Raw genomic sequence first — 22840 nt, forward strand, 5'->3', positions numbered from 1 at the left:
GAGGTATGGCCTCCCCTCGGCTTGGCTCCTGTCTTTCCTTCCCTCACAGTACCTGTCTCCCCTCCCAACCTTGGGAACCTCTGCTCCCCTGGTTTTTCTCCAGGCTTTTTGTCACTCTTTCCTTGTGTCCTGGGCTGGCTCCTCTTTCTTGCTCATGCCTAAAATAGCCTTCCAGGGTCTTCCCCAAGGCCTGAGAAATGCCTTTGGTCTCCATTCCTGCTGGGCTCCAAAATCACTGCACATGGTAACTGCAGCCATGAAATGAAAAGACGCTTGTACCTTGGAAGAAAAGCTATGACCAACCTAGACAGCACATTAAAAAGCAGAGACATCACTTTACCAGCAAAGGTGTATCTAGCCAAAGCTATGGTTTTTCCAATTGTCATGTATGGAAGTGAGAGTTGGACCATAAAAAAAGCTGAGCGCCAAAGAATGGATGCTTTTGAACTGTGGTGTTGGGGAAGACTCTTGACAGTCCCCTGGACTGCAAGGAGATCCAACCAATCAATCCTAAAGGAAGTCAGTTCTGAATATTCATTAGAAGGACTGATACAGAAGCTCCAATACTTTGGCCACCTGATGCGAAGAGTCAACTCATTGGAAAAGACCCTGATGCTGGGATAGGTTGAAGGCAGGAGGAGACGGGGAGGACAGAGGATGAGATGGTTGGATGGCATCACTGACTTGATGGACATGAGTTTAAGCAGGGTCCGGGAATTGGTGATGGACAGGGAGGCCTGGCATGCTGCAGTCCCTGGGGTCGCAAAGAGTCAGACATGAGTGAGCAACTGAAAAACAACCACCATCACCTGTTGCCTGCCTGCACACCACTTGGCACAGGACTGCACTTCCCAGGATCTGGGTCCTGCCCCTCCTGACCTCCTCTCTGACCTCTGCCCTGGCACCCAGTACCTGGGGGACAGCCTTCTGTGGCCTTCTGCTCGGACACTGGGCCAGGGGAGCTCAGGGCATGCTCCTTGGCCACACATAGAACCTTTCTGCAAATGCAGTCCTGGGCAGGGCAGAGGGGGCTGTGCTGGGGAAGGGGCTTGAGGGGGTAGGGAGAGTGTCTGCTCAGCTCTGCCCCATGCCTGAGGCCACCTGAGGCTAATCAGCATAGCTCCATGGCTAAGTCTTTCTTGGTGGCTGGGGCAGGGGCCTCCTGGGGTGTCTCTCTCTCATAGGTCTCTGCTGCAGGCAGCAGGACTCAGCCCAGGCTCTCAAGGGGCCAGGGGAGGCCAGAGTCTCTCTCCAGGCATAGCCACTGGCCTCGGGGTCTGTCTGTGCCTTCCAGAGGTCCCCAGCACTTGCTTCCCTTCACACCCTGGCCTTGGTGTAGACACAAATTCCTCCTCTTGTTTCTTGGAACCCAGAGAAAGCCGCAGGGAGGGGCCTTCCCTGTGACTTTCCCTGGACTCTTGACAACAGGAAACAAGGAACACAGGGAGCAGAGATGGTCCCCGGCCCTGCACCAGCTCGCCACCAGAATCCAGCCCTGTGGGGCCCCGTTTGGGTCTGGGCAGAGAACCCTGTAAGGAGGTGATGGGGTTGGCACTTTATCATCAGCCGGCTCAGGTCTCTGCCCATCCTAGATCCAGGGCTCAACTTTCAGTCACTGGATTCCAATTTTACAGAGGGGCAAGCTGAGTCACAGAGAGCTGGTCACAGCCTTCCAGAGTCACGCAGTGGGGGAGTGGCAAAGCAGGTATCTCAGATTCCCAGGCCGATGGGGGAGTCCTGGGGACTGGGGTCCTATGAGGCACACAGGGACACAAGGCAAGAAGAAAGACACACGGAGTGGTAGTGTGTTGTTTCAGTCACTAAGCTGTGTCCGACTCTGTGACCCTGGGGACTGCAGCACGCCAGGCTCCTCTACCCTCCACTGTCTCCTGGGATTTGCTCAAACTCATGTCCATTGAGTCAGTGTGATGTGATGTGAGTTTTTCCCAGTGGCTTACAGTTTTCCTTTGAAAAATCTGTTCTATAATCTTACCTGGGAACTCCACTTTCTACTTTTTTAGTAGATCCAGATGGCAGCTGAAAAGTTCTTTCTATGCTTCTGGGTTAATAACACTCATGTGGTTACAGGCAGAAAGTGAGGATGCTCTTGTTGTTAGGAAGTATGGCTGATGTGTTCAGACATGCGGAGCTGGTATTCTACAACCGGCTCCCAAATAGAAAAAACCATTATAAATACCCATGTGTACTGTAGGGGTGTGGGGTGGAGCATGTGTACAAGCAGTGTGTGAACGTACTGTGTGCTGTGTGAATACTGAACATGATGCAAGTGTGATATGCTATGTGTGGGTGTGTGATGTGGGTGTGTGCTGTGTGTGGGCGTGTGCTGCTGTGTAATGTGTGTGTTGTGTGCTGTGTGTGGGTGCATGGTGTGGGTGTGCAGTGTGGGTATGTAGTGTGTATGTGTGTGGGTGTGGTTTGTGTGGTGTGTGGTATGTGTGGGTGTGTGCTGTGTACAGTGTGTGCTGTGTGTCCTGCGTGCTGTGTGTGGGTGCGTGATGTGGGTATGTGGTGTGGATGTGTGTGGGTATGGTTTGTGTGGTATGTGTGTGTGTGGTGTGTGTGTGTGTGGTGTGTGGGTATGTGCTGTGTACTGTGTGCGGTGTGTGTGCTGTGTGGGTGTGTGGTGTTTGTGGCATGTGGTGTGTGCTGTGTGTGGTGCATAAGGTTGGGTGGACCCCTGTCCTAATGTCTCCCTACTGGTGCTGCCAGAGTCTGGCCAGGAGGAGGCCTGGCCTGGGCTATACCCGGGCCTATTCTGGGAGAGGCCGTTTTGGTCTCTAACCTCGCAGGTCAACAGGGAAGACGGACAAACAGGAAGACAGGGCCAATGTCAGCCTGGAGCCAGGCTCCGTGTGGTGTGTAGGCCGCTTCCTGGGGCTGGGCTGGGCCAGCCTGGACTGAGGGAGGTCAGGCACGAGAGGGCTGGCGAGGGGCAGAAATAATGGGCTGGAGGGGAGGGGGTCCTGGAGGCTGAGGAAGCGCAAGGGGGGGGGGAGATGGGATGTGGGGTACAGAGACGGACAGATAGCTGTGAGGGGAGGCGGGGTGTCTGGCCTCCCACAGAGCCTCAGGGGAGGGAGCTGGCAGGACCTCACTCCACCGCCTTCCCACCCATCATCTCTGGCCCTCATCTCCGGGAGGCCTAATTGAGGATGGGAGGGGCCTTCACTGGCTGGGGACAAGCCCTCCCTCTGCCTAGTAGGAGCCAGAGGAGCCTGTTCCGGCAAAGGGGAGTCAGGCTTTGCCACGAGAAAGCTGTGTGGCACTGAGCCAGTGCGTCTCTGGTCGCAGCTACCCCACTTTGAAAATAAGACAGTGAACTCGGGGATGGCCCAGAGCTCTGCAGACCCGACATTGTCATAAGGCGTTGTGTAGGGGGGGTGTTGGGGGGTAGCCAGGCCCAGCTCAGGAGGGCTCAGGCCTTCTTAGGGGCAGCCTGGGGCCCCAGGGACAGACCTGGGATGGCTTGGGCAGGCCAGGAAGGGAAGCAGAGGAGGCCAGGAGCCTACTTCCCGGTACCAGAGGCCAGGAGGCTTGCGGAGGTGGGGGAGGAAGTCCCCTCCTGAGCTGGTCACTCCCAGAGGACTGGCTGGGGCGGGGCCGCCCATGGAAAGCCGATCTGAGCTCTGGGGCCACCTTTACGCCCGCTGCCGCCCAGCTGCCCAGGAGCCCGGGAGTCCAGCCAGGTAAGGGGGACGTAGCAGCCCTCCTACCCTGCCCCCAGCCCTCCAACGGTTCCCTCTCTGGGCCTCTGTCAGGGCAGGAGGTGGGGGTGGTCTGTATGTCTGCCTTGCTTCTCATGGGCTGCCTGGATGGGTCTTAGGCTGGGTTCGTCCATCTGTCTGATGACCCCTGGCGCCATCTTCCCCGGCCCGGTCATGGGCGCCAAGGTCTGTGTCTGCCTCAGTGGCCAGACCTCACCAACGTCGATTAGGCTAAGACGTACCCCCCAGGGCCCGGACATGAGAATGAACGCACACACACACAGTCAAACACACACAGTCTCACACACACACACAGAGTCTCTCTCACACACACACGAGTCACACACACAGTCTCACAGACACACACACAGAGTCACACGCACAGGCCCCCACCCCACCACCCCGGCCAAGGCTCTAAGGACCCTTATCCAGAGACTCTGCGCAGCACGGCTGGCCCCTTGGGTGGGAGGCTGAGCTCACAACCTCGTCTTCCCCAGGCATTCAGGACTCCTGCACGCCCTGCCATGTTCATGGCATCCACCACCTCAGGTAAGTTTCCTGTCCCTCGGCGCCCCAAACTCAGCCTGCCTCCCTCACTGGAAAGAGCTGGCCCTCTGGTTCACCTGGGCCTGGGGCTGCCCTTTCCTCCCCACCACATGAGGTTTGAGGTGGTTGCGGGGGTGGGGGGTGTTGGACGACGTGTGCTGTGCTGGAAGGCCAGGAGCCAGGAGGGAGGAGGCTGGAGGGAAACAGAGGGCCCAGGTTGACAGCGGCCTGGTGCCCGGGCAGAATAGACTCACTGACTTGGCCCTCTGCCCCCACCTCTGCCCAGCTGTGCCCTGGCACCTCTCTCAACCTACCCCAGCAGGCAACAGCAGTGAAGGGGAGCTGTTGACTGCCCGGGACCCGCTGCTAGCCCAGGCAGAGCTGGCCCTGCTCTCCACCGTCTTCGTGGCCGTGGCCCTGAGCAATGGCCTGGTTTTGGGGGCCCTGGTGCGGCGGGGCCGGCGGGGCCGCTGGGCACCGATGCACGTCTTCATCGGCCACCTGTGCCTGGCCGACCTGGCCGTAGCTCTGTTCCAAGTGCTGCCCCAGCTGGCCTGGGATGCCACCGACCGCTTCCGTGGGCCCGATGCCCTGTGCCGGGCAGTCAAGTACCTGCAGATGGTGGGCATGTATGCCTCCTCCTACATGATCCTGGCCATGACGCTGGACCGCCACCGTGCCATCTGCCGCCCCATGCTGGCACACCGCCACGGAGGTGGCACTCATTGGAACCGGCCGGTGCTGCTGGCCTGGGCCTTCTCGCTGCTCCTCAGCCTGCCCCAGCTCTTCATCTTTGCCCAGCGTGACGTGGATGGTAGCGGGGTCCTTGACTGCTGGGCCCACTTTGCCGAGCCCTGGGGCCTCCGCGCCTATGTCACCTGGATCGCCCTGATGGTGTTTGTGGCTCCTGCCCTGGGTATTGCTGCCTGTCAGGTGCTCATCTTCCGGGAGATTCATGCCAGCCTGGGGCCGGGGCCAGTGCCGAGGGCCGGCGGGCCCCGCCGAGGGTGCCGGCCGGGCGGCCCTGCCGAGGGAGCCCGGGTGTCGGCGGCCGTGGCCAAGACAGTGAGGATGACGCTGGTAATCGTCATAGTGTACGTGCTGTGCTGGGCGCCCTTCTTCCTTGTGCAGCTGTGGGCCGCGTGGGACCCGGAGGCACCGCGGGAAGGTGCGTGGCGATGGCTGGGGCTGCGGGGCCCACCCAATCCTGGTGCATGTGCACCTTCATCCCCCTCCACCCCCCCAACGCAGCCAGCATGGCCTTCGAGCCTAGGTACGCTGACCTCGAGGCCCCCTCAGCCCCAGCCCCGATTCCCGCCCCACACAGGGCCTCCCTTCGTGTTGCTCATGCTGCTGGCCAGCCTCAACAGCTGTACCAACCCCTGGATCTACGCCTCCTTCAGCAGCAGCGTCTCCTCCGAGCTGCGAAGCCTGCTCTGCTGCACCTGGAGGCGCACCCCGCCCAGCCCGGGGCCCCAAGAAGAGTCATGCGCCACAGCCAGCTCCTTCTTGGCCAAGGACACCCCCTCCTGAGAAATCGGGGTGGCAGCGGGGGCAGTGGGGGTGGGCGCTGCTTTCCTTCTAGAGGCTCCACGGAACTCAGCTGACCGCCTACAAACTGGCTCCACGGGGGCCCGGCCGAGACATGCAGCCAGCCAGTGGAAGTCCTGGGGGCCCAGGGGGCAAAAAAAGGCGGTTGGGTCAGGGGCCATCCTTGCCCCCACCCTGTCTTGTCCCCCTTGGCCCTCCCTTCTGACCTTGCCTCATAAAAACTCCGGCTCATTTTCCACCTGGTGAGTCTCTTTGGATACTGGGGTACTGGAGAAATGAACACATTTTCAATAGGTTTCCCATATTTTTCTATATTTGCTTCTTTTTGTCCCCCTTTTCTACAAGGATGGTATTTTAAAAAATTCATGCATGTTTATTGCATTAAATGTGGGGGAAGTGCAGAGAGATTCTCAGGCCCCTCCTACACCCACAGACATGTGCACGGATCTGGAACCTACCACACAGGAGACGGGACTTCCAAGATGCAGGTCCCCAAGCCACACAGCCCTGTGCCAAGAAGCCCCAGAAGCTGGGCGCCCCGGCCTCGAGTGCTGGGGGTGCCAAGAGGCTGACCCTGTACCCACCTTCCAACCACCCACCCCTCCCAGCCAGACAGAGAACTGGCTCGCATCTGGGAGTCAATGCACAGGACTTTATGAATGGTTGCCAATGCCTGTCAACCCCCACCAGGCTGGCGCCCTCAGCTGAGCAAAGGCACCCGCCACCTACTGGCTGTCAAGGGTGACAACCAGCCACGAGCCCTCACACCCAGGGCCAGGAGGGGCCTGCCCCTGCCTCCCACTGCAGCAGCCTCCCAGAGGGGCCCAAGCCAGAGAGGGAAGGCAGGGGTGAGCTGGAGCGGCCACTTCCTCCTCTCTGCAGAGGGTCACGAGCAGGTATGCTGGACAGGGCCAGGGAGAAGCAAAGGGTTGGGGGCGCCTGGCCGGTTTTGCCCTGGGCTGGGGCAGGGCCTACAGAGGATGAGGGGGCCCTTCAGTGGGACTTGAATGGTGAGTCTAGGCCCTGGGGATGGGAGGTCGAGGGTGAGGCCGGGGCACCAGGGCCCCGCGAGAAGCCTTTGTTCTTGCCCAGGCGCCCACAACCTGGAGGCTTCGGGCTGCGAGGCCTGGGGCTCGAAGAGTTGTTGGTGCCCGGTCCGAGGCCCTGACGGAGGGCGGTCTTCCCCAAGAGCTCCTTAAACACAGAGTCCATGGTCTGTGCCACAGCCTGGCGGAGAGGAGAGAAACGCAGGATGTTGGCACAAGTGGGCCCCACCTGCCCAGTCGGTCCCCTGCCCCCAGGACAGTGACCTGACCCAGGAGTCAGGCCTGCTGATCCTCTGAACTCCTCTGCCCCCTGAAACAAAGTCCACAGCCACTGCCTCTGTGGACTGCAGTGATTAGCTCAGCCTTCAAATGGGAGCCCCTCAGGGTGGGCCCTGGGTACCCATCCTCTCCCCACTCTCTCCCTGGCAGAGATCACAGCCACCACCCCCTGGCTTGGGGGGCCCTCAGCCTCTCAAGTGCCCCGACGTCCCAGGCCAGGGCTCCCCCACAGCCCGCCTGGCCCAGCCTACCGACCACCTGCCCTGGGGTCTCATGGATGCTCTGCCCCCCACCCCTGGCCCATCCTCCCCCGGCCACCACACATGTGTGTCCCCGATCACCCCTCTGTCCCCGGTACCCAGGCCTGGTCGCCAGGCCACACCTGGGACATGGTGGGCTCTCTCACTCTCTGTCCCCAGGCTCACATTGTCCCCAGGCTCACATTGTCCCCCAGGGCTTCTGGCAGTGCCCACCAGGAGCCCACAAAGGGGTTTGCTTGGGCCAGTGGGCAGAGCAGGCAGCTGGGTCTCCCCAGGCTGCACCCCACACCAGGGCCCCATCTGGCACCTGCTCTCTGCCCTCCTGTAAGAACCATGACCCCGCCAGGCTCCCCAGTTCACCACCTCCCTCAGCCGCTTTTCCATCTGCCTCTTTCATCTTCTCTGGCTCACAAAGCGCCTGCCATGTTACCACCTGTCACCTAGCCTGGCTCTAGATGCCAGCCTTGAAGCCTGTCCCATGTGCTGCTTCCCACTCAGGAACCAAACGTGAGGCCTAAATGTGTGACTGCTCTCCCCCAGGTCTCCCACTACCTTGCCTCCAGGCCAGTCCCTCCCCACCAAGCTCACCCCCTTACCGGCCTGCCCCTCTCTAGGCTGGGCTCGGCCAGTGTGTCTGCGATCAGGAGGGTCAGACTTGAACCTCAGGCAGGAACAGTGGCTTGTAAGGGGAAGCAGAGAACCCACCCCTGGGGAGGTGCACCCCTCTTGCCACATGACCATCCCCAGCGCTTACCTTATCCACCTCCACGTGTCGTTCTGGGGATGCTGGGACCACGCAGGGCCGTCGGTACCCAGAGTGACTCCCGGGGATACCAAGAGGGATCTCAGGTGGGGTGCACGGCTCTGGCCTGCAGGGCACAGACAGGGAGCCTAGAGGGGGCCCTTGGGAGGCCCCGCGCTCCCAGGCAGGGGCTTCTCCCAGCCCAGGGCATGGGAAAGGGAAAGAAACAGCAAAGCTGGTCCCTGGCCATCCTGCCTCCAGCCTGGGATGAGCAAGCAAGGCCCAGAAGGGGTCTTCCCTGCTCCTGCTCACCTCTGGACGAGCTCCACCATGGGGAGCCCCTCTGAGCTGCTCAGCAGGTCCCCGGCGGCCAGCAGCCCCTGGCCTGCCGCAAGCTTCTCTGCTCTGGAGATGGAAAGACAAGACACTTGGAATGCTCACTCTGGGTTTGGGGTCTGCAGGGCAGAGGGCACAGTGCGGGCCAGCGGTCAGCAAGGCACAGCCTGGGCCTGCGGAACCTGGGACTCGGCATGCGGGAAGGGCTGGAAGCCCGGGGGTGGAGGGGGGGCTGGAAGGAGAGCCTCCAAACTCACCCCGCAGGCAGAGTGATATACTTGTGGGGGATGAGCCCCCGTGCCCCCGCGTGCTCGCCCCGCCACCAGTCGCCTGACGCCCGCTCGTGCAGCCGCAAGATGTCCCCGCGCTGGAAGGTCAGCTCCTGGGCCGTGCGGCCTGTGTAGGCAAAGCAAGCCACAGCCTCCACGACACCCTCCAGGTCTGGGGAGGAGAAGAGATGCAAGTGAGGTGGGGGGTTGCGTGGATGCCCTGGCCAGGGACCCCATGGGGCTGTCCTTCCCCACCCCTACCCTCCTCCTGGGCTGAGGTCCCCGGCTCCAGCTCCAACTCGTTGTCCCCCGTCGGGCCCTCCAACTGGGCATCCCTGTAGTCCAGAGAAGAGCGAGGTGGCTGAACATCCTCAGGGTGCCCCCTGCAGCCAGTCTCTCTCTCCTGGCGGCACCAAGAGCCTACCCCAAGCAGCTGGCAGAAGGTGGTGCCATGCACTTCTCATAGACGGGGCCGGGCAGCTGGGCCGGGGCCGGGAAGACCCGTCCAGGCTGGATGATGAGGGTCTGCACCAGCTGGTTGACACGGCCTTGCAAAGCCACTGGGTCCTGCCCAGCAGGGATGGGCAGCAGCGTCGGCCCAAAGCACACGGCCAGGTTGTAGGGGTCCATCATGTTCTCATCACTGTACTGGGCCAGGCTGGGGGTACAGACAGGTCATAGGCATGGAGCTCCTGGCTCGGCATCACCACGCCCCAACCTGGGATGCCCGAGCTCCCGCCCATTCCCCAGAAGCACTCACTGGTTGAGGAAGGTGAAGAGGTACCGCAAGACCACCAGCACGGGTCTGGGCAGCCGGGCCAGGAGGCCAGCCACGTGTTCCACCCGCTCGGCCACAGCCTCCAGCTCTGCAGACAAGGCCATCACCCCAGGGAGAAGCCATGAGCCCGGGCAAGGTGGCCACTAGGGAGTGGGGAGCCCCCCAACCCCACCCCACCCCCAGGCCCCTGGCTCACCTGCAGAAGCCAGCAGCTCTCCAAACAGGTCTGGTGGGAATATGGGGGGCTGCAAGCTCCGGAAGTAGAGTTTCAGCACGCCCGCCACCGAGTCCAGGTCATGGGCGGTGCAGCCCTCCACCAGCGGGTCCTCTCCTGGGAGGGGGCGAGGAGAGAGGCCCGTGACACCGGCTCTCCCAGCCTCCCCACCCTCCGCCCCACCTCACCGGTCCCCACCTCTCTCAAAAGCATCACGGATCTCCGAGATCTGGGGCTGGGCACCCGACACCCGGAAGATGCCCTCATGCTGCAGGCCTGTGGGAGGATGGAAAACTGGTGGGCACCAAACCTCCTCCTCACCCCCGCCCCTCCAATCTTGCGAGGGGCGGGGCAGGCCAGAGGCGGGAGGCCCCAGATCTCACTCACCATTGAGGTTAATGAAGCGGACACAGCTCTCCACCACCAGGGGCACGGGCTGGCCTGAGCTCTGCGGACAAGGACAGAGAGAGTGCCCTCCATGGTGGGTATGGCGCGGCACACCTTGCCACTCACTCATTTTCATTTTGTCTTAATGCATTCTGCAGTCAGAAACAAGGCTAGGGAGATGTATGCCCGGTGGAGGGGGGGGTGTCTGATCCCTGGTGCCGTGCCTGACATTTTATCTGTTTCCTGCTATGGAGTGGAAATGCCACCCAACTCTCTCTGCTGACCTCAAATCAAGCAATATCATGAACCTTGGGTTTGTTCACTTAAATAACCTGCTGATTCTTCTGAACGGTGAGAGACTGAATCATCGCCTCAAACAATAGTGTCATTTCTCCTTTTCTGATCTCTGGTGCTTTCCTGACTTCCCTCCCTAGCAAGCATCCCAGAAGTGGGGCCTGCGGGTATCCGTGCTCCTGGTAAGTCCTCAGCTCGTGGTAACTCATTCGGGTTCACAGGGGCCCCAGGGCTGGAGGCACGGCTGAAGCAGGAAGGGGCCTGCACTCGGTTGAAGGGTAAGGCAAGTACCTGGATAAACTTCTCCATGTCTCCCCCGAAGAGTTTCTGGTTATACTGGGAGCTGGGGCGGGGGGCACGGCTCTTCTGGAGTTTTCTCTGTGTGTACTGGGTCCTGTCGCGGTGAACAGGAGCTGCCTCTGAGGGGACCAGGCCTGGATACTAGGCTGCCTGGACCCCCCAGCCCAGCCCAACTGGATGCTGGGGCTCGCAAGTTATTCCAGAACCCTCTGGGCAAAATAAGTAGGAAACTAAGGCCACCGAGGAACAAGCAGAGGGGAGGTGGGGATACCATGGGTCCTTAGAACAAACTGGTCCCTCTCGAAGGACTCACCAAGTCACCTCCCGGTCTTCCTTGTCACCTGGGAAGGAGAAAGGGTTGGTGTGCCTCAGGCCAGGAGGTTTCTCGGCACATGGCAGAGGAACAGGGCAGCCTACAGGTGAGGGCAGCCGCAGGACAAAGAGCAGGATGGGGGCCGAGACCCTGGCTGGCTTCCTTCCTGTGTGCCCAGCACCCTCTCTGGCCAGGGAGAGGCCGCAGGAGAAGAGCCACACCATGGCTGGGCTGCTCCCGGCCCTGGGGGTGGCGAGGCAGGGGGCCCACCTCGCTGGATGGCGTCCTGCAGTTTCTCATGCTTGGCCTGCAGCTTGGCAAGGATACTCCGTCCACTCAGGTACTCCTGGAGTTTCTGCCAAGCCCCCGGAAAGAGCCCAGGGCTTTAGTCCTAGCCCTGGCCCTCCCTGGCCCCCACCACCCCACCCGCCCTCCTGGTCTAGCACCACCTCCCCACCGTGATGTAGAAGGTCTCAGTCTCCTGCTGCTGGCCCCGCCGCCGGCCAGCCTGCCGAGCCCCCGGGTCCGAGCTGGTGGACTTGAGGGACTCGGTGGACAGGCTGGCCTGGAAGGAGTCGAGCATGTCGCTGTCTTCTGACGCCACCACCTCCAGCAGGGCCTGCAGTGTGGCCTTCAGCGTCTTATTCACCTTGGGAGGAGATGGCACCCAGGCGGGAAGAAATAGGGGAGAGACGAAGAACAAGGAGGTTGAGTCAGAAGGAAGGGGAAAAGGAGATCACGGCCATCTGGCTCCATGTGTCTAGGCCATCCTGTACCTCCTCTGTCTCGATGGTCTGGCGGTCCAGGCGGCTCTGGATATTCTGGGCTCTGGGCAGAATCTCATCCCGCAGCTCCATCTCAACCTGGATCTCAGCAACCTGCAGGGTGCAGCATTGGGTGGGGGGCAGTTAGGGCCGCACCTGAGACACCGGGATGGGCTGTGCAGCAGGCGCAGAGGTTTCTGGGGCTGGTTTTCACTGCCTCGGGGGCTACTGCAGAGGGTCACCAGCCTTGACACCTGGTCCAGCCAGATCTGAAGCAGGGACCCCTTCTGAGAAGAAGGCAGTGTACACTCATGAGCACTGAGACTCATGCATGGATGTACTTGCAGCGCTACTCATAATAGCCCAAAGGTGGAAGCACCCCAAGTGTCCAGCCCCTGACGGGTGGATAAGCAAAGGGTGGTGTCTCCATGTAGAATATTATTCAGCAGTAAAAAGGGAGGAAATTCTCATACATGTTTCAACATGGGTGAACCCTGAGGACATTATACTCAGCGAAATAAGCCTTTTGTAAAAAAAAAAAAAAAAAAAAAAAAAAAAAAAAAAAACAGGACAAAAAGTATAAGACTCTACTTATATGAGGTGCCTAGAGCAGTCACGGAGAAGGCAATGGCACCCCACTCTGGTGCTCTTGCCTGGAAAATCCCATGGATAGAGGAGCCTGGTGGGCTGCAGTCCATGGGGTCGCTAAGAGTCAGACATGACTGAGCGACTTCACTGTCACTTTTCACTTTCATGCATTGGAGAAGGAAATGGCAACCCACTCCAGTGTTCTTGCCTGGAGAATCCCAGGGATGGGGGAGCCTGGTGGGCTGCCGTCTTTGGGGTTGTACAGAGTCGTACATGACTGAAGCGACTTAGCAGCAATGAAATATTTCTATCCAGGCTCTAGGAAACGCTGATGTGAGAAGACCCACCCCCCTCAAGCCCACATAATGGGCAGATCACGAGAAAGTGACTCTTTGGAAAGGATAAATCAGAGACTAGTCCTGATGAACAGGCACAGCAGCCACCACCATCTGTGCCTCGGCGTGGACCTGTCAGACATAAGGAACGTCACAGAGCATCAGCATCACACAAAGCCACTCTCTGGCCATGGCGGCTGAAGATAAAAACAAGATCACCTCATCAGCACATCCAAGCACGGACCAGAACAAGAACTTCGTCCAAGCCACAAAAATTACCAAACCTCCCGCTGGCCCGGCTAGAGTGCCGGGCGTTTCCCTCCTCGCTAATGACTGCTCTAGCCTCTTTCTACCCACCTCCGCCCCCTCTTCTTGAGAAGATTTATTAAGACACAGAATCAGAGTCACCCCTGCCTCCTGACAGCATCCAAGTGAGAGCCGAGCCCCTCCCCCAAGTCCTTGAAGTTCTTTCCAGCAGCTGAGACACCTCCAGTTCCCCGTGCTGAAAGCGAGCATCACAGAACATTCCAAGTCCCTACCCGGCCACCCTGTGGGGAAAACCACTGTTGACAAGCTCTTCTCACACATACCAAATACCTAATCTATCTCTCAGTGCCTCCTCGGGAATAGGAACTGACAGCCAAGAACTGGCAGCAATCTGAGGGATAGCTCTAAAGTAGAAGACATAGGGACTTCCCTGGTGGTCCAGTGATTAAGACTTTGCCTTCCAATGCACAGAATGCAGGTTCGATCCCTGGTCAGGGGGCTAAGATCCCACATGCCTCAAGGCCAACAAACAAAATACAAAACAGAAGCAATACTCTAACAAATTCCATAAAGACTTTAAAAATGGTCCACAAAAAAAATCTAAAAAAATTAAGTGGAAGACAGAGAGCAATGCAAGAAAACAAAAAATGTAGGGGACACGGGAATATCAAGAAAAATGATAAACATTTCAGAAAAATTTGAGAATATACTATATCCATGAAACAAGAACAAAGGGCTATTTTAAATAAGAACATGTAAAACAAACCAAAACTTTTTTTAAAAACTTATGAAAGTAAATTTTTAAGAAAAATTAAAAAGGGGTGGGCAGAGATAAGTCAAAAAAATCTCTAAGAGAACAGAATTAAAAGGTATAGTGATGGGACTTCCCTGGTGGCCCAGTGGTTAAGAATCTGCCTTCCAATGCAGAAGATTTGGGTTCAATCCTTGGTCTGGGAACTAAGATCTCACATGTATGCAGTGCTGAGTCCTCGAGCTCTGGAGTCCACATGCCACAAGTAGAGAAAGCTCTTTCATGCCACAACTAAAGACACAATGCAGCCAAATAAAAATTTTAAATATACCTATATAGTATTAATAAACATAAAAGTTGTAGTGATGAGAAATAGGAAAGATAAAAGATAACGAAATTAGACAACCCATGAGGTTCAATATCTAATTACAAGAATTCTTGAAAGCAAGCACAAAGAAAATTAAGGGACGGAAATTACCAAAGGAACAATATGAGCTCAAAACCTTAAGACTTAAGTTTCTGTACTGACAAAGCCCACGGGTGGCCCAGCACCATGAAGGCAAAAGGATCCCCAAGGTACATCATTATAAAATTGTACATGAGGGAAAGGGACTATCCTAAAAGCTTCAACGAGAACAATTACAGGTGACAGACAACAGTGCAGAAATCAGAACGGCAGCTGAACTTCTCACCCACAATACTACTGAAAACTTGGAGGGATACTTTGAACATTCCGAAAAGAAAATGCTTTTCAACCTTGACTTCTACACCCAGGTAAACTACCAACCAATTTCAAGAACAGAATACGGGCATTTTTTTTCAGACAGTCTAAGTCAGGAAAGTATGTAGGAAGATGTCTGTGAAAACAAGGTAATAAAACAAAACAGAGGAAGACACGTGATCTGGGATGCAGAGGGTCTAATGCAGGGAAGCTCAGGACAATGGGGAAAGAAAGGTCCTGGACTGTGCTGGCCTAGAAGTCAATCAAGGCCTACAAGCTGGGACTGCACGGCTCCACAGCAGGTCTCTGAAGAGAAAAGATTGCCTGATGTGGTGGAGACAGACGGTGGTGATGTGGGGTGGAGCCTTAATCGTCCATGGAAGGGGATTGTAGGGCCTCTGACAAGCTGCAAAGCACAAGCAGCACCTGATGCATTGTCTGCAGCAGCAGCAGCCGCTAGAAGACTGGGAAGTGGCTGCATCTGGGGAGTGGGAATCAGGAACAGGAAGGGTGGGTCAGAGAAGGGCGGTGTGCCCTTGAATGCCTTGAGTAACATTTGACTTTATCAGATATGACTTCGGTCAAAATACAAATGAAATAAGCAAAAAAAAAAAAAAAAAAGAAAAAGGTCAGTGGAACCCCAGTGTACATTACAATCCAGTGTAATCCCAGTCCATGCTGATGAGGATAAACTGGTAAAGGAGAGTACAGCTCAGAGATGCATAAAAAGGTGCCCTAGTGAGGAATTCCCTGGAGGTCCACTGCAGGGGGCACAGGTTCTATTCCTGGTTAGGGAACTAGGGTCCCCCATGCCACATGGTGCGGCCAAAAAAGAAGATGCCTAGTTATATGCTAGTGTTGGCATGGTTTCTTTCCCTCCCAAGTTTGCATTGTGAAATGTCTAAAGCACACAGAACCACCAAAAGAACAGTATACAGGCAGCTGTCTACCACCAACAAGCCGGCCTCAAAATTGCTGCCATGCTGGCTATGTTTGCCCTTGTGGGGGATGTTGTGTTCACTAGTTGTACCGCAGAAGTGGGTTGGGGAGGTCTGCTTGCTTCAATGCAAGTGCAGAAACTCCAGAACCCCATTTGCCTTGAGGCCACTGCACAAGGGTCTGAGAAGTAAGTGGCATTCAAGAGGTTTGAGGTCTCAGCAAAGGGAAGGAAATCCATTCCACTCAGCTACCATCACAGTGAAGATCAGAACACAAAGCCATTTTCCTGAAGGCTGGGCAGAGACTCTCACCTCATCCCCCTCGTGGGGCTGGTAGTCGAAACGCAGCGGAGGACAGAAGGCGATAGCGTGCACCTCCAGCACCTTGGCCTTGTCACCTACAGGATCCAGGGCATCCACGGCCTCCTCCAGGCTGCCCAGGCCCTGCATCTGGGAGGCTTGGATGCGGCTCTCTGCAGCTGTGTAGCTCCGGAGCACTTGGCCCAGGGCCAGGTGGAATCCTGTGTCACAACACTGGGGAACAAGCGAGGACACGGCTTGGGAGGGCTCGGGGCACGGGCGCCCGGACCCCTCCGGACCCCTCCCCACACCCCACACTCACATCCATCAGGTCCATGACGTCTCGCAGGTAGTAGTTGCTGACGGCGGCGTTGACGCTGGCCAGGCTTAGCAGGTACTCATTGCGAGCCTTTGTGCACTTGAGTTTGTGCTCCAAGAACTTGGCGTGACGCTGCTCAGGATCACATGAGCCCCCGGGTCATCCACATGGCCGAATACCCCAGCCCTGCCTCCCGTGTACCCACCACCCTCGACACACACTCCCCACCCCTCCCTTCCCCATTTGGACAGCTCCCCCACTATCCCACTGGGCCCCTCAAACTATGTAGCCCAGAAGTTGAAAGGGTCTTCATTCCTAAATCCTGCCAGCCTCCACTTCCCCATCCTTCCTTCGGGGACCACCTAGAACATGTGTCCTCCCCGCTGATCACTCGGCCCCCGCATCCAACGTGTCCCCTCACTCCTCTAAGATCTCCCAGCACTGTATGAGGCGAGGATGGGTGGGAGGCAGGACCCCCAGGCTTGGGATCGCTCTTTTGCCAGCTGGGTTTGCAAGGAGGGGAGCATGTGGGCTGTCCTGGACCTAGAGGCCGTTCTCCTGCCCCCTGTGTCTACCAACCGAGCCTGGGGAGCCCCCCACCCCAAGAGCCAGACCTGCTTTCCTGATGCACACACCACCTCCCTGCAGGGCCCAATGAGGGTTGAGGACGTGAAAGGACAAAGGCCAGGAGCCAGAGCCTTTGGACACAGACAGGTGCCCCCCAGGCCCACCTTCTCCACCAGCCGCCCTCCCTTCTTGACAGAGCCCTTGCGGAGAGGCCCAGACTCGGTGCTGGTGGTGGTGGCGGTGGCACTTCGGCCTGCCCGCTTCTCCTCCTGCCGCTCGGCTTCACGGAGCTTGGCCTCAGCACTCAGGCTCTCCGTGTGGTAGACCTGATAGGTCTTCTTGGCCTGCAGGGAGGCCCGAGGCCAGGCAGGCCTGCTCAAGGCCGTGGCCACAGGCAGCCCGCCCCGTCCTCCTCCCAGCCCATCTGGGACTTGGGCCTTGAGCACTTGGCCCAGGCACTCAGCACCCGGGGCAGGGAGAAAGGGCCCGGCTTACCATCCCCGAAACCCAGGTCTCTCCCAGGCACCTGATCCTTCTCCCTGAGCCTGGCCCCGGGAGAGGTGAGGTGACGGCCTCCCTGTAATTGCGGGCTCTCACCATCTGAAGCTCTGACACCACCTCCAGGAGCTCCTCTTGCAGCTGTTGCTCCAGATCCTTACTCTGGGGAGGAGGTGAGCTGAGTGCCACCCTGCCCCAGGGCAACACCCACATCCATCCCGCCAGCCCTCAGCTCAGCACTCCAGGCTCCCACCAGCTCCCCCTGGCCTCCAGGGCCTTCCCGTTCCTGACACTTGGGCTTTGAGCATCCACGGGCTGCCCTCGCTGGATCCTGGGGTCTGCCCGCCTCCCGGGCCCAGGGCAGGGGTCTTGCCTTCTTGACCAGGCGCCCCACATCCTCGGCAATGTAGCTCAGGCGCTGGGCCAGGGGCCCGCCCAGCACCTCGCTGAGGGCTGTGCTCTCCCGGCTCTGCTGCCGAGTCTGCTGCAACAACACAGCCCAGCAGTGCAAGGGCGACAGCAGGGACGGCTCCTTCCTGGGGGTGGGGGGGTGGAGATCGGGGCTCAGACCGACCAGGAGTGGGCGTCGGGCCTCCCCTCCCCCCACCTCGGCCATCCCAGCTGCCCGGCCCCAGGACCCACCGGAAGCTCTGGTGCTCCCGACTGCCGCCCCCGAGGCGGCCTCCACGGCCGGAGAATCGCTCTACCAGCTTGTCGAGGCCCCGGGAGTACTCAAGCTCAACCTCGGCGCGGCGCCGCATGAACTCAGCCAGCTCCTGCAGCAGCTCCCGCCGCAGTTCGCCCTGCAGCTCCAGGCATCGCAGTTGCTCGCCCAGTTGCCAGCGCATCTCTGCAGGGTGGGAGGGCAGCTCAGGCTGGGGCTGTGGGCCCCCTGAGTCCGGGGAGGTGATGCTGGCCCCGGGGGGAGAGGGGCCAGTACCGGGCTCAGCAGTCCAGCTGGGCTCCGGGCAGGCCTGAGGAAATGGACCTCCAAGCGGAAGCTAAGGGGAACCAGCCAGGTGGGCCAGGGCCCAAGGAACAGAAAGGCCATTCACGGGACCATGGGCCAGGGCTGAGACGCAGTGGGGCCTATCCCTGCCAGGCATCAGTCACGTGGCCTTCCCATGATTCCCTGCTTCCCAGAAAGCCCCCAGTAACTTCCCCTGCCACTTGCGGTCCCTGGGGTGCCCAGGACTCCAGGAAGGGCAGCCTCTCCGATAAACACAGGGACGCACGGGGCTGCACAGGGCTGGGGCGGCCACGGCATTCTTGCCAAACTTGCCGTGAAGTTGCAGCCTCGGGAACTGGAAACCCGGCCCTCGGCCCCCAGGAGAAAGGGCAGCCCCACTGCAAGGGCCAGGCTGGCTGGTGGGGGCTGACCAGTGACAGGACTGAGGCAATGGGGCTGATTTCTGTTCCCAGTACCGACTCCTGATGACCCAGCTCCAGGGCACCCCAACACCACCTCTCAGCAGAGAGCCACACCCAGGGTCCCCACACTGCTGGCTTGTGACATCTTATCACTGGCTTGATTTGGCAATGCCGCTTTCCCCACAGAGACCCAAATCAAAGAACCACCTCAATGAGAATGACGAGCTTAAGTAAGCCATTGGCAAGCCCTGGGCATCCCAGGGAGAGAAGCCCTGTATCTTGGCTTCCAGCAAGTGGGTCACCCCTGTACTAACAGCTGTCCAGATGCCGGGGGTGGGGAGGGGGCATTAACTGATGTCTTCATTCAGCAGAATGTTGATTATACACCCAGTGGGTCTAGACTCAGAGACACACTTCCTGCCCTCCTGGAGCAGGGATAGGAACAGTGTGGGTGAGGGGAACAGCAGGGGAACAAGGGGTGACAACGCAGAGCAGGAGGTGGCAGCAGGGAGGGGTTCTTTTAGAGGAAGGTGGTCAGGAACAAGCAGCTTTGGAACACAGAGCTGAAGGAAGTGACAGAGGGGCCGTGGAGACATCCAGGGGAAGAATGTTCAGACAGACGGCACTGTGAAGGCTGTTGCAGGCAGCATGGCTGAAGAGAGCCGTGCCGGTGGGGGTGGCAGGGAGAAGACGGCAAGGGAGAGGGCAGCCACAGCAGTGGAGCCATAGGGTCCTGCTTTGCTCTCAGGGCCCACTTGGGCCCTCAGAGCCTGGGCAGGGGTCAGGTGACAAAGGAAAAGTGCCCAGCCCCAGTGGCCACTACTGCACCCATCTAGGCAATAGAAAATTGGGGGTTTCGACCAGGAGCCAGAATTAGAGGAGGCAGGAAGTGGCAGGACCCAGGGTGGCTGTGGGTAAGGACTCGGTACTGGTACACTTGGGACTTCTGTCCCATCAGTGCCATCCCAAGGGGGTCTGTGGAGCCTGCGGCAGCCTCCATGGGTCCTGCTTGCCCAGCACTCCCATCTCCTCCTCTGATTTCCCATTGGAGAAGGTCCCTTTCCTACTCTCAACCCCTGGGTCTGTCTCCCTGGCTCCAGGTACCCCAGCTGTGGCCCCTTCACCCCACTCCACCGCTGGGACTAGCTCAGTGATAGGCCCGGGGGCCACCAAGCCCATGCTTTCATTTCACTGCAAACACTGAATGGGAGCACTCTCCACCTAAGAGTCAAGCTGGGTTAATGGAAGCCTGGGTGGGCGGGACTGCTTCCTGATGGTGAAACCAACGCCGTTTCCTTACACTGTCTGAGGCCTGGCCCCAGGGGCCGACTCAACTCCATAGGCCGGCTGGAGTGGGCTCTCAGCCACTTGGAATCATGAGACTATTTGCTGAATCATGGTAACATTTTTTCAGATAAAAGTCAATTTCATTTCATTCCAAGAAAGAGCTGAGATGTCCTGGCTTGCCCCGCTGTCCACTGGCATCTGCTCACCCTCCTGGAACAATAGTTCCCTGGGGACCTATCATAAGTGAGTAGTGCTCGCTGGGCCAGCACCAAAATGTTCATTTCTTCTTCAGTGCAACCAAGCCTTGGCTGAGATCCAGCAGACCTGGTGTCAAGCAGACGTGAGTCGGCAGGGTCTGAGCACAGCTGGCACCTACCTAAATCCCCAGGCTCTAGGCCACAGCAGCATCCGCTCTCAGATCTTAGCTGAGGTGTACTCATCAGGGAACCCTTCCCAACTTCCCCATAAACTAGGTCTGGCCCTCTTCCCATCTCCTTTCTGGACATCTGCGCTTTTCTTTTACAGTGGTTTTCATCATAATTGAAACAAGTTGTGTGATAAGTTGTTTACTACATGTCTCCTCCACTGTGAGCCATATGAGAGCAAGGATGGCTTCTTGTGTGCTCCTCGCTGTATCTTCAGGGCCTGGCAGAGAACCGACGCATACAAAACATCTGTCAAAAGGATGGAATCCATGTCTGCTTGCATTGCAGAGCCAGGACTGGGCCCCAACAACATTTCCTGTGAGCGAGGCATTCAGTCTCACTTCTGCTGACAAGCAAAGCAGAAAAGACAGCCTCCCAAACCATGACTGTGCTGACCTTTCAGAATTTCGGGTGTTGAGATACTGATCCTCTTTTTGTAGCATAGTAGGAAGTTTCTTTGGCGGGGGCTGGAGAGCGGAGGAGATGGGAAACAGAAGCTCAAGTCATTAGACGCCCACAGCAGGCGACGAACATCTAAAGACAGCCTTGCTCAAAGCCCAATCTTTTTGGTGTGAGTGAACTGACACATATCTGCCGACTGAAGGGTTTCCAAAGTCCTTCAGCTTCATGACGTTTGGGGGATACAGGCTGGGATTGCTCTCTCCATCTGAGGGATGATGCAGCAAGGCCTGGAGAGCTGGCTCGCCATGCTCAGTCACATCAAGCTGGGTCTGGACAGCAGCCCACCTTTACCAGACGGGAAGGACTCGTGCACACTAGTGCAAATTGTTTGTATCACAGAATTACACTGGACTCTCCACCTCTGGACTGGAAGGACATTCGAGGTTCATTTTCTTACACCTCCTAGGACCTATGGTGCTGTGTGACCATGAGCACACTCTGAGCTGCGTCTCCTTCATCGGTAAAATCGAGTGATTGAGACACCAGGAAACTGCTGGTGCTTGGATGTGGCTTTCTTCCCTTTGCGAGAGCCACCACACCCTGAATAAGACCCGGAGACAAGCTGTCGCCTAAGTTTGCAAGACTCATTTGCATGCGATTTGCACAGAGTGTTTATCAGAACCCAAAGAGGTCTGCTCTGCAGTCCTCCATTCGCTGTGCCAGCTGGACCCAGAGTGGCCTTCAACTCAGAACCACCGCAGGGCCCAAAGAAGGGCAACCGGGACTGGGCTATAGGACTGGAGTGGTCTTAGGGTAAAGCCATCACTAATCCACCCATTGAAGCCCCTGGACCCCCTTACCCAGCCCCCTTCAGCAAAGTCAAGGTGTTCCACTTTCTGGTGGCTAGAATGCCACTTTTTGAAGGAAACCAGGTGCTCCCCTTTCCTCCTCGGGCTCCTGAGGGGCAGGGAGAACCTAGGAGAGCAGAGCTACCAGGACAGGAATGGAGGGAAGGAGGAAGGAAGTGGGACCAGTGGCGGTTGAGGCCGAAGGGGCGTGAGGAGGCGGGCAGGGGGCTCGGGTTCCCTCCCTCAGCCCGCTCCGGAGGTTGCTGGGGGTAGGCCGCGAGCCCCAGGCCAGCAGCCAGCACATTGCAGGGTCTCCCACGACCTTTGGGGTCTCCGCGGGGAAACGGGCCAGGAGCACCCAGTGCCCTCTCACCTTTGACCTGCGCCTCATAGTCAGCCTGCGGCCCTCGCTCTCGGCGTAGCTTCCCATGCGTGGCCATGACCGCTGGGCGGCCGCGCCGTTGAGCCCGGCTGCTCCCACGCGGCCTCGAGCGGGCCAGGCGCGGGGACCCGCGGGCCGGCAGCCAGCACCCTGTGCCGGCCCCGCCCTGCCCTGTCCCGCCCCCAACGCGGCTCCTGGGGCGGGGCGCCCCGGGCCTGGCACTGCCCACGAGGGTCTCGGTGCCGGTGTGTTTCTCACTGTGGCTGGACCTTGCCGTTCCCCCCCCAACCCCGGGCACACAGGGCACGCCCCCAGGCAGCCTTGTGCCCCAGGTTCAGCTGCCAAGCAGCCAGGGTCGCTGTGAGAGCCCCAAGGTGCCCAACAAGCTGGCACCCTCTGGCTGCCTCTCCCTCCCAAACTCCAGAGGGCTTGTGGTCCCCATTGCCAGACTGCACCCCTCACATCGTGGCCATCAGCCATCAATGCCAGTGTGCAGCAACACCATAGCTGCTCCTGACCGCCGGGCTCCCCTGGATCAGCTGCCTTCCCTTAGACCCCCAGGACATCCAATGGGGCCCACCCTTCCCAACACTAGGAGAGCCAGGGGGTTAGGAAGATCAACAGGGGAGACCAGAACCTGCCCTTGGTCCCTCCAGGCCGCATGGTGGAGTGGGGGCAGGGGCAGAGGGCAGGGCTAGGCTCAGGTTCCCCTTCTGTTCAGCCCCATAGAGAGGAACCAGCCTTGTTTCCCCATAGGTGGTTACCACTTCCTGCTACCGGAAGACACTCTTCTGTCTCCTTTCCCCTGCACCTCACACCTGCTCTGTCTTAGGCCTGGGGGGCTGAGGAGGGGTAGCCCTCTTCCTGCACCCTCAGAACAGGGCCTTACTGAGCCCGGGGGTCAGCTTGGGGCTCCTCTTATCTAGGGATGCTTCACGTCTCTCTAGCAACACAAAGTCAGAGGGCAAGTTTTTCTCTGGTATACTAAGGCAGGATGCAGTTAGCAGGTAGACAAGGCAGAGTAGACAACTGTGTTA

The 22840-nt window shown here is 58.5% G+C and overlaps 2 protein-coding genes across 3 annotated transcripts; one reads left to right on the forward strand and one right to left on the reverse strand.

The window, feature by feature from the left end:
• Positions 1–3582: 3582 nt before the first annotated feature.
• AVPR2 (arginine vasopressin receptor 2) lies at positions 3583–6038 on the forward strand. Its single transcript, XM_055564748.1, has 4 exons — positions 3583–3707; positions 4223–4274; positions 4558–5439; positions 5599–6038. The coding sequence occupies exons 2-4, from the start codon at positions 4250–4252 to the stop codon at positions 5802–5804; spliced, it is 1113 nt and encodes a 370-aa protein (XP_055420723.1). The 5' UTR covers positions 3583–3707; positions 4223–4249; the 3' UTR covers positions 5805–6038.
• Positions 6039–6145: 107 nt separating this feature from the next.
• On the reverse strand, positions 6146–22038 carry ARHGAP4 (Rho GTPase activating protein 4). Of its 2 annotated transcripts, none has more exons than XM_055564746.1 (22): positions 21795–22038; positions 17731–17938; positions 17462–17624; positions 17188–17250; positions 16755–16934; positions 16027–16155; positions 15717–15938; positions 11817–11918; positions 11498–11689; positions 11311–11395; positions 11041–11068; positions 10719–10821; positions 10134–10194; positions 9945–10022; positions 9729–9863; positions 9515–9620; positions 9179–9412; positions 9016–9089; positions 8743–8926; positions 8462–8554; positions 8162–8276; positions 6146–7049 (listed from the first exon to the last, which is right to left on the reverse strand). In XM_055564746.1, exons 1-22 carry the CDS (start codon positions 21859–21861, stop codon positions 6816–6818), a joined length of 2856 nt encoding a protein of 951 aa, XP_055420721.1. In that variant the 5' UTR covers positions 21862–22038; the 3' UTR covers positions 6146–6815. The 2 variants fall into 2 exon arrangements, with proteins under 2 accessions (XP_055420721.1, XP_055420722.1); XM_055564747.1 differs by lacking the exon at positions 21795–22038 and adding an exon at positions 18029–18145.
• Between the last annotated feature and the right edge of the window lie 802 nt (positions 22039–22840).

The sequence above is a fragment of the Bubalus kerabau genome, chromosome X (genome assembly GCF_029407905.1).
Source record: "Bubalus kerabau isolate K-KA32 ecotype Philippines breed swamp buffalo chromosome X, PCC_UOA_SB_1v2, whole genome shotgun sequence".
Taxonomy (NCBI): Eukaryota; Metazoa; Chordata; class Mammalia; order Artiodactyla; family Bovidae; genus Bubalus; species Bubalus kerabau.